The following is a 9503-nucleotide window of genomic DNA, read 5'->3' as shown; positions in this document are numbered from 1 at the left end:
TTTTAGCTATTAACTCACTCAATTATAATATTCAAATGACCAAGCGAAAAGGAAAACACTAATTATATTCTGATTGCAAGATTTTGAACATGTCAGACGCCTTTTCCTCTGTTGCCTAACCATGGTGTGTGAATAATTAAGAGGTGTTTCATAAGTTCTTTGATAGAAAGAGAGGGACTGGAGGAAGCATAGATATGGTGCCTTGTACATGGGGTGATGTTCTACCTTTTGCAGCTATGATAATGATGGAAATCACAGATGTAGGTGCAGCAGCTATAAGCAAAGCAGCCATGTCAAAAGGGATGAGTGGTTATGTTTTTGTCGTTTACTCTAGCGCACTTGGTACCATCTTTCTCCTTCCTTGTTTCATATTACAGTAAGCAACATATAAAATTCTGATAGCCTCTGTGGAAATCATTTAAATGGATTAATGCTTCATGTACTAATGAAACTAGTTCCTCTGCAGAAAGAAGGTTCTCTTACTTTTTCACTCCTTGGTGGACAATTCCTTCTTGGCCTAATTGGGTACCTATATATGGTTTTTATGTTTTATGATATATTGAGAAAATTTGTGCTACTGATCAGAGAAAAGTTTGTGTCTGCAGGAGTTCAAGTTTGTTGTTAGCATATAATGGGATCAACTACAGCTTACCAACACTAGCTTCAGCTATAGGGAATCTTATACCAGTCTTTACATTCATGCTGGCAATTATTTTCAGGTAGGAAGGTGAAATGAATATAGTATTGATCATTCTTTGATTTTGTTCTGATCAATGCGTTTATAAATTACCAGGATGGAAAAGCTAGATTTGAGAAGATCAAGCGGTCGAGCCAAAGTGTTAGGGACTATAGTATCAGTATCCGGAGCATTTATAGTAATTTTATACAAGGGATCAGTAATCTTTTCACCATCCAACTCTCCTCACAAAAACTTCACGATAACCTCACAGCAAACAAAGTGGATCTTAGGAGGTCTTATGCTTGCAGTGGCATGCCTTTTGGCAGCAATATGGAACATTCTTCAGGTATTTGACGATCCACAAATATTCTTTTTTTCTATACATATCTTTACCATTAATTGTTGGAGATAGAAACTTCCCTATCAAGCTAACAATCTCCTAAATAGAAAAATTTGACCCAGTTCTTTCTTATCTTCAGAAATCACTTGTTGAGAACTGTCCGTCAATGGTTACCATAGTCTTCTTCTACACCTTATTTATGACAATCCAATGCACAGTGTTCTCTTTGTTTGTGGAAAGGAATCGGAATGGTGGCTGTTAAGGTTTGACATCAAGATGATCTCCATTGTCTTCTCAGTAAGAAGAGCTCACTGATTATATATGCAATGATTATGTTGCTATTTTTGTCTTTTTGATGTGCAATGAATTATATATGGAAAATAAGTACCGACTTAGATTACTAATATTTGGGAGTGTGTTGCGTATTGGTATTCATATCTGGTGCTTGCACCAAAAGGGGCCTATCTTTGTAGCAATGTTTAGGCCTTTGGGAATTGCCATTGCTGCAGTGATGGTAGTCATCTTCCTCGGCGATTCACTTCACCTTGGCAGGTTTCTACTTCTTTATATCAAGTTGAACCAGAAGATAATATTTGACTTATATTTAAGTTAATGAGGCCAAAGTTGATAATGGGGGAATTTTATGTGTAGGACAGTGTGATTGGATCTATCATTATAGCAATTGGGTTCTATGCTGTGATGTGGGCACAGATAAAAGAAAAGAGCACTACTCTTATGGAGAGTGATGTCCAAAGCTTGGCATCATCGACCCAAAAGACCCCACTCTTGCAATGCAGAACCACCAGAGAAGATGTATAATAACAAAGAACTCAGCTTGTGACATTTCATTCATGACATCAGACATGATACATCTACTATTTTAGTGGTCCTCATTAGAAGGGCTCCCCTATATATAATTATAAATGTAAAACTACCTAATATTCTTTTGGATAATGGAATTGCCTGTATCTTGTTATCCTATCTGTTTTCATCAATAAGTTAAAAAGTCCCAGTAAGCAAGGCCGGCCATTCAAGACTTAAGAAGTAATCACGGTTAAATCTGTAGAATATTATAAGTGAGGATGATGGACTTTCCAAGTACTATAAAGAAAATTACGGAAGCAATCATGGGGCCTTGACATTATCATTTAATATGTTAATAATGGACCAAGATTTTTCTATCACAAGTTGCCTAGTTAATTAAGACAAAACTATGTTTCCCTTCGTACACTACATGACCTGCAATCATTTGTCTGGGATCAAATATCATTTGCTTCTCGCATTGTAAAGACAACACCAAACATATTCTCTTCATTTGGTCAACACTCTACACACATTAATATCATATTCGGATATCAACGTACAAAAGATATACAGATTTTCTGGTGACAAGATTTTAAACATGACAGATGCATCTTCCTCTGTTTCTTAAGCTCGTTAAGGATCAAGAGGTGTTGTTTAAGTACATTGACAGAAGGAAGAGGAGTTGAAGAAAGCATAGATGGCTCCTTGTACATGCGGTTATGTGTTGCCTTTTGCAGCTATGGTAATGGTGCAGTTCATAGATATAGGTGCAGCAACTATAAACAAAGCAGCCATGTCCAAAGGAATGAGCAGTTATGTTTTAGTTGTGTACTCTAGTGCGCTTGCTACCATTTTTCTCCTTCCTTGTTTCATCTTACAGTAAGCCCTATAGAAAATTCTTATAGCATATTTGGAATTAGTTTGAATGGATTGATACTGTGTGCACTAATTATGAAACTATTTCCTCTGCAGAAAGAAGATTTCACTTACTTTTTCATTCCTTGGTGGACAATTCCTTCTTGGCCTAATTGGGTACTTCTATATGGTTTTTCTGTTCTATGATAGAGAAATTTTCGGCTACTAACAGAGGAAGTTTGTGTCTGCAGGAGTTCAAATATGCTATTGGCATATACTGGCATCAACTACAGCTCACCAACACTTGCTTCAGCTATGGGAAACGTCATTCCAATCTTTACTTTCATACTGGCAATCATTTTCAGGTAGGAAGGTACAATCCTATTTAATGTATCAATATTCATTTGGGCTCACAGTATGTATCATTCTTTAATTAAGCTTGTGATATGTTTCTATATTACTAGGATGGAAAAGCTGGATTTGAGGAGGTCAAGCTGTCAAGCCAAAGTGTTAGGGACTATTGTATCAGTATCTGGAGCATTTATAGTAATTCTATACAAGGGATCAGTAATCTTTTCACCATCCAACTCTCCTGACCAGAACTTCATGATGACCTTGCAGCAGTCAAAGTGGGTCTTTGGAGGTCTTATGCTTGCAATGGCGAGCGTTTTGAAGGCATCATGGAATATTCTTCAGGTATTTGATGATATATCCACTAGTGCTATTCTGTAAACTACTTAATCTTTACATATAATTGTTGGAGATGGAAACTTCATTTGCAATATAACGAACTCCAAAACAGAGAAATCTGACCTTGAGTTTCTTGTTCTCTCTCAGACATCAATTGTTAAGAACTATCCATCAATGATTACCGTACTCTTCTTCTACACCTTCTTTGTGACAATTCAATCCACAGTGTTCTCTCTATTTTTGGAAAGAAATCCAAATGCTTGGGTACTTAGGCCTGACATTGAGATGATCTCCATTGTCTTCTCAGTAAGAAGACCCACCTATAAACCTTGCATTATGTTGCTATTTCAGTATGTCTGATATGCAATGATTTTATATGGGATTATGGATATGTAAGTACTGATATCGATTACAAATTTTAGGCTATCTTCGGGAGTCTGTTCCATATTGGTGTTGAAACCTGGTGCTTGCACCAAAAGGGACCTATCTTTGTAGCCATGTTCAGGCCCTTGGGAGTTGCCATTGCTGCAGTCATGGTAGTTATCTTCCTTGGCGACGCACTTCACCTTGGCAGGTTTGTACTATTTTATGTCCACTTCTTAAATAGAGTTTAATCAAAAGATAATATTTCACTTGTGTTTAAGCTAATGAGCTAAAACTTAATAATGGTGGAAATTATGGCAGTGTGATTGGATCTATCATTATTGCAATTGGGTTTTATGCTATGATATGGGCACAAATCAAAGAAAATAGCACCAACGGTATAGCAAATGAAGTCCAAAGCTTGGCATCATCCACTCAAAAGACCCCTCTTTTGCAATGCAAAACCTCAGGAGAGGATGTGTAATTACAAAGAACTCAGATTGTAACATTTCATTCATGTATTTCTCTGTATTAGATAATTAACAGGAGCTATATATAATTAACTAATCATTATTCTCCTCATTTAATACCCTGTATATTGTTTTCATTACAAGGAGTGCTATTTCCCTCCTTTTTGTTTTGTGGGAAAAGAGCATTGTTTTTACGTATCATTGGCTGGCTTTATAATAATTATCACTATATTTGTATTATATTATAAAGTGCTTTTGGCACTCAGGTAAAGAGAGAGCAACATATAGAGTACTTAAACATAATGGTGCTGAATTTCCAGCTTTTGCCTTTAAAATATGGGAACTCTTGATGGTGTCACTGTCATTCACTATATGTTAATGATCAACTCTCAGTTAATTTTCTAAACCTAGTTGCCAATTAAGTTAGCTAAGAGCAAATTTGTGGGGACTGGCTTGCCTTTGTAGGTTTCTTGTTGTACTAAGCATAAGTTTTAATTAATTCCCTAATTTGCTTCAATTGTCAAAGTATTGAAGTCATTGAACCCTCATTTTCTTCACCCTCCATTTCTTGTTGCAACACACAGACAACACTAGTATCTCGATGGATTGAGCCACAGGGAAGGAGAAGGTACGAAGCATGGATCAGCCTTGTAAATGGGGCATACTGCTACCTTTTGCAGCCATGGTTACAGTTCAGTTTACCGATGTGGGGATATCAACTATAAGCAAAGCAGCTATGTCAAGAGGAATGAGCAGTTATGTTTTGATTGTCTACTCTAATGCCCTTGCTACCCTCCTTCTCCTTCCCTCTTTCATTTTACAGTATGTCACTTTTTATCTCATTTGTGCAAGTAATTAGTGTCCATGTAGTTAACTTCATAGTGTAACAAGGATTGTCTTCACTCTGCAGAAAGAAGCAGGTTTCTCTTACCTTTTCGTTCCTTTCTGGACTCTTCCTCCTAGGCCTAATCGGGTAACATTAACTGTAGATTATCTGTATGAGCCTTGTAGTTTTGTTTGTTTTATTAATCATAGAGCAATTTGTGCTCCTTAAATGTAATCATCTAAAGACACAGAAAGTTTCTATTGCAGGAGTTCAAGTATATTATTGGCATATAATGGCATCAACTACAGCTCACCAACACTTTCTTCAGCTATGGCAAATCTTATACCAATCTACACGTTCATGTTGGCAATCATTTTCAGGTAAGATGGTAACCATTAGAAAGCTAGGTTTTGTGTACTATCTTCTTTTTCTTGAAAGTGTTTCTGAATTAAATAATAGGCTGGAAAAACTAGATTTGAGGAGATCAAGCAGTCAAGCTAAAGTGTTGGGCACTATAGTATCAGTCTCTGGAGCATTTATAATAATCCTATATAAGGGCTTAGTAATCTTAAAGCCTTCATCGCCATCCAACTTCCTCATGATCTCACATCAGTCAAACTCAAGGTGGGTCTTTGGAGGTCTTATGCTGGCAATGTCCTGCCTTTTGTCTGCAATTTGGAACATTGTTCAGGTATGATGCAGCCAGAATCACGCATTGCATTGCGTCACTTCTTTTGTTTTAATTTTCTTCGTCTAACTTGATCTATATTCTTTTCACTCAGGCATCCACTGTTAAAAACTGTCCATCAAAGGTGACAGTGGTCTTCTTCTACACGTTCTTTATGACAATCCAATGCACAATATTTTCTCTGATTGTGGAAAGGAATCCGAATACTTGGGTTATAAGACCTGGCATTGAGATGATCTCCATTGTCTGCTCAGTGAGTAGTACTATATATAAGCGTAGACTATGTTACTAATCGGCACATGAAACTTTTTTTTTTTTGTATAAAGTTTAGTTCCTGGTGTATAAATTGATAGATACTGGTTTTTTACTTTAGGCTATAATGGGGAATGTGTTCCATGTTGGTGTTCATACTTGGTGCTTGCACCAAAAGGGACCTGTCTTTGTAGCCATGTTCAGACCTTTGGGAGTTGCCATTGCGGCTGTCATGGTGGTCTTCTTCCTCGGCGATCCGCTTCATCTTGGCAGGTAATTTCTTTACTTGATTCATTAGATATGTATTAATTAGGTACATTACTTATATTTAAACTAACTCAGACAGTAATTAATATTAATAATGGTTTGACCTTACGTCAATGGCAGTGTGGTTGGATCTGTCATCATTGCCATTGGGTTTTATGCTATGATGTGGGCACAAATCAAAGAAAAGGGCAGTAATGTTGTGGAGAATGAAGTCCACAGCTTGGCATCAACAAACCAACACACCACCCCTCTTTTGCAATGCAGAAGCACAGAAGAAGAAAATGTCTAACACAGTTCATTTAGGGATTGGATAAGTAATAGGAGCTTCATATATAGATGAAGATCTTCAAATCATTATAATGTTCCTTTTTGTTTGGCGATTCAAGCCAAAACGAATAAGATCGTGTGCTTTAGGTAAAAGGGGATACAATGTAGATATCCTCAATAATTTTATGCCATTAGCTGCTGATGTGGCGATCCAACTCAGCACAGGTGGGCCCCACATGAAAATGAAATTCCTAAAATGACCCTGGCCAATCTGAAATGAAAAAAATCCAAAATAATTCAACACTTTGCTTTTGGAGAGATTCGAACCCACGCAAGTGGGTGTGAAAGTGAAAGCCCCAACCACCGGACCACATGCATGGTTCTAATATATTCCCACAAAATTAATATATATTTATATACCCAACTGAATATGGATTAAATCCAAAATAAATCAACACTTTGCGTTTGGGGAGACTCAAACCCACTTAAGTGAAAGCCCCAACCACATGCATGGCTCTAATATATTCCCACAAAATTAATATATATTTGTATACCCAACCGGATATGGATAAAATCTAAAATAAATCAACACTTTGCGTTTTGGGAGACTCGAACCCACGCAAGTGGGTGTGAAAGTGCAAGTCCCAACCACCGGACCACATGCATGGTACTAGTATATTTCCACAAAGTTAATATATATTTGTATACCTAACCGGATATGGATTAAATCCAAAATAGAGATATATATTAATTTTTGTTGGAGCATGTCAACAATATGCATGTGGTCGGGTGGTTGGGACTTGCACTTTCACACCCACTTGCGTGGGTTCGAGTCTTCCAAAACGCAAAGTGTTGATTTATTTTAGATTTTATCCATATCCGGTTGGGTATACAAATATATATTAATTTTGTGGGAATATATTAGAACCATGCATGTGGTTGGGGCTTTCACTTAAGTGGGTTTGAGTCTCCCCAAACGCAAAGTGTTGATTTATTTTGGATTTAATCCATATTCAGTTGGGTATATAAATATATATTAATTTTGTGGGAATATATTAGAACCATGCATGTGGTCCGGTGGTTGGGGCTTTCACTTTCACACCCACTTGCGTGGGTTCGAATCTCTCCAAAAGCAAAGTGTTGAATTATTTTGGATTTTTTTTCATTTCAGATTGGCCAGGGTCATTTTAGGAATTTCATTTTCATGTGGGGCCCACCTGTGCTGAGTTGGATCGCCACGTCAGCAGCTAATGGCATAAATTAACGGAATCATAACGGATGGACCTATTAGACGAGAAAATGATAGTGTGAAGGTGTTTTTGATGAAATTGAAAGTCGAGGGACTGAATTGATGTTCGACCCAAACTACAGGGTACTAAACAGTAATTAGCCCTTATATTAATATCTATGTATAAGTTTGCTTTCAAAACCCTAACGACCACGAAGCTTCTTGCCAAATCCCCCAACGTGCTAGCAACCAACCAACTCCAATAACTGTTTCTTAAAATTATACAAACAGTGTTTTGATCAAGAATCTTCACTTGAAATGGAGCTGTCTCCTTTACAATTGTGCATGTTGCCATTCAAAATATTAAAAAGCTTAAATGATTCCTTGAATTAGATCAAGTGAAATTTTTGGTGCTATCACTTTCTATTAAATGGAATTATTTATGTATGAGGAGCTGCATTAAAAAATTGATGACAATAACTTGTGATTTTAAGAATCAGTGTTATCAGTAATGAGATTGTTGGAATTTGATTGTTTGTGTGTAGAGTTTTATTTCCTCTTCTGTTTTGCTAATATTAGGATTTTAATTCAAAAAGTATATTAGTTCCTCAAATAAATAAATTTTTATTTACACATTGGAAGTTACTAAGTTAAAAGAGATTATGTGGCAGCTGCCACGTCATTTGGGATTCATATTTGGTATAATTTTTTGGGGTCTCTAGCGCTACTCTAGATTAAACCCATCCATGATTTTTTTTTTTATTTAAAAAAAACACTTAAATCTGTTGATTAGGTTGATTACATAAATAAATTCTCATTAAGTGACATAGAAAATAAAACATGTTTTTGTCAAAAATTTCTTAATATGCCACAAGCTCTAAACAAATACACTTGATGAACTAGACCCTTGATTATTGAAGCTCTTGTAATCAATACCTAGATCGAGTTTTATATTTGATTTTCTCTATTTCGTGGTCTGTTTTTCTATATAAAAGGTATGTTATATTTTTCATATAAACACTCGAATGGAAAGCAAACATAGGTTAATAACATATTATACAATTGTTCTATTTGTAAGGTATGTACTAAAAAGGTACCTGATCATTAAAATACTTTTTTTTTCTAGATAATTTGATTTCAGGTATGTATCTAACATATAGAAGGCTTAGTTTTTGTTTTGTACATTCAATTATAGCCTAAATGTTAATAGATTTTGTATAACATCTCTGTATTAGAATTTATTATTATTTTTGTATCATACCTCTTTGTTAGGTTTTCTATTATATTATAGGGGCCGTGACCACTTACCCGATTTTAGGCTAAAAATTGCCCACATACTCCACTAAGAGTTTTTTAACCCCATTTACTCAATCTAACTTCTATTGACAAAATAGTCCTCATTCTCTCTCTCTCTCTCTCTCTCTCTCTCTCTCTCTCTCTCTCTCTCTCTCTCTCTCTCCGGTGGACGTCCCATCCTCCGTCCATTTCAACCGCAAAACGTCTTTCAAAACGCCTTGCATTTCCTCATACCCCCGGTGGTCGCCGACCAAAATCTCCTGGAGAGCACTGACAATCTCATATCACTCATCCCGTTCCCAACGAATGGCAGCCCGATCGAGCTTCCTATCCCCATCAACGACCCCTCTAGATCGGGGACGAAAACCACGTCCAGCGGCAGCGCTCGGACCAGAAGCGGCCAATACTTGTCCATCGCTCGGGTCTCGCCTTCGCTCCATTGCGCCGCCTCCGGAAAACAATTGGCGCAAACCGTCAG

The 9503-nt window shown here is 36.8% G+C and overlaps 3 protein-coding genes across 8 annotated transcripts; all 3 read left to right on the top strand.

The window, feature by feature from the left end:
- Nucleotides 1–186: 186 nt before the first annotated feature.
- Nucleotides 187–1792, top strand: LOC112185265 (WAT1-related protein At5g40230). Of its 4 annotated transcripts, none has more exons than XM_040515526.1 (5): nucleotides 187–342; nucleotides 467–525; nucleotides 606–719; nucleotides 794–1025; nucleotides 1159–1792. In XM_040515526.1, exons 1-5 carry the CDS (start codon nucleotides 313–315, stop codon nucleotides 1279–1281), a joined length of 558 nt encoding a protein of 185 aa, XP_040371460.1. In that variant the 5' UTR covers nucleotides 187–312; the 3' UTR covers nucleotides 1282–1792. The 4 variants fall into 4 exon arrangements, 3 of the variants coding, with proteins under 3 accessions (XP_040371460.1, XP_040371461.1, XP_040371459.1); XM_040515527.1 differs by having other exon boundaries at nucleotides 187–376; nucleotides 467–473; XR_005807440.1 differs by having other exon boundaries at nucleotides 241–376.
- Nucleotides 1793–1839: 47 nt separating this feature from the next.
- Nucleotides 1840–4317, top strand: LOC112189449 (WAT1-related protein At5g40240). Of its 2 annotated transcripts, XM_024328787.2 has the most exons (7): nucleotides 1844–2702; nucleotides 2796–2855; nucleotides 2930–3043; nucleotides 3143–3374; nucleotides 3516–3674; nucleotides 3791–3942; nucleotides 4053–4317. In XM_024328787.2, exons 1-7 carry the CDS (start codon nucleotides 2521–2523, stop codon nucleotides 4213–4215), a joined length of 1062 nt encoding a protein of 353 aa, XP_024184555.1. In that variant the 5' UTR covers nucleotides 1844–2520; the 3' UTR covers nucleotides 4216–4317. The 2 variants fall into 2 exon arrangements, with proteins under 2 accessions (XP_024184556.1, XP_024184555.1); XM_024328788.2 differs by lacking the exon at nucleotides 3516–3674 and having other exon boundaries at nucleotides 1840–2702.
- Nucleotides 4318–4609: 292 nt separating this feature from the next.
- LOC112189448 (WAT1-related protein At3g28050) lies at nucleotides 4610–6777 on the top strand. Of its 2 annotated transcripts, none has more exons than XM_040515612.1 (7): nucleotides 4610–4957; nucleotides 5112–5174; nucleotides 5294–5407; nucleotides 5487–5718; nucleotides 5810–5968; nucleotides 6089–6240; nucleotides 6355–6777. In XM_040515612.1, exons 1-7 carry the CDS (start codon nucleotides 4839–4841, stop codon nucleotides 6521–6523), a joined length of 1008 nt encoding a protein of 335 aa, XP_040371546.1. In that variant the 5' UTR covers nucleotides 4610–4838; the 3' UTR covers nucleotides 6524–6777. The 2 variants fall into 2 exon arrangements, with proteins under 2 accessions (XP_040371546.1, XP_024184553.1); XM_024328785.2 differs by having other exon boundaries at nucleotides 4611–5023.
- The last annotated feature ends 2726 nt before the right edge of the window (nucleotides 6778–9503 follow it).

This window comes from Rosa chinensis, chromosome 2, assembly GCF_002994745.2.
Source record: "Rosa chinensis cultivar Old Blush chromosome 2, RchiOBHm-V2, whole genome shotgun sequence".
In the NCBI taxonomy this organism is placed as follows: Eukaryota; Viridiplantae; Streptophyta; class Magnoliopsida; order Rosales; family Rosaceae; genus Rosa; species Rosa chinensis.
Note: the sequence above shows the minus strand (reverse complement) of the source record. Positions and strands in the feature narration are given on the sequence as shown.

Coding starts and splice junctions, on each gene's coding strand:
- LOC112185265 (XM_040515525.1), top strand. CDS start 431: ATGCTTCATGTACTAATGAAACTAGTTCCTCTGCAGAAAGAAGGTTCT. Junction 526..605: donor TTCCTTCTTGGCCTAATTGG/GTACCTATATAT, acceptor TTGTGTCTGCAG/GAGTTCAAGTTTGTTGTTAG. Junction 720..793: donor ATGCTGGCAATTATTTTCAG/GTAGGAAGGTGA, acceptor ATAAATTACCAG/GATGGAAAAGCTAGATTTGA.
- LOC112189449 (XM_024328787.2), top strand. CDS start 2,521: ATGGCTCCTTGTACATGCGGTTATGTGTTGCCTTTTGCAGCTATGGTA. Junction 2,856..2,929: donor TTCCTTCTTGGCCTAATTGG/GTACTTCTATAT, acceptor TTGTGTCTGCAG/GAGTTCAAATATGCTATTGG. Junction 3,675..3,790: donor TGATCTCCATTGTCTTCTCA/GTAAGAAGACCC, acceptor TACAAATTTTAG/GCTATCTTCGGGAGTCTGTT.
- LOC112189448 (XM_024328785.2), top strand. CDS start 4,839: ATGGATCAGCCTTGTAAATGGGGCATACTGCTACCTTTTGCAGCCATG. Junction 5,024..5,111: donor CTTCCCTCTTTCATTTTACA/GTATGTCACTTT, acceptor TTCACTCTGCAG/AAAGAAGCAGGTTTCTCTTA. Junction 5,719..5,809: donor CAATTTGGAACATTGTTCAG/GTATGATGCAGC, acceptor CTTTTCACTCAG/GCATCCACTGTTAAAAACTG.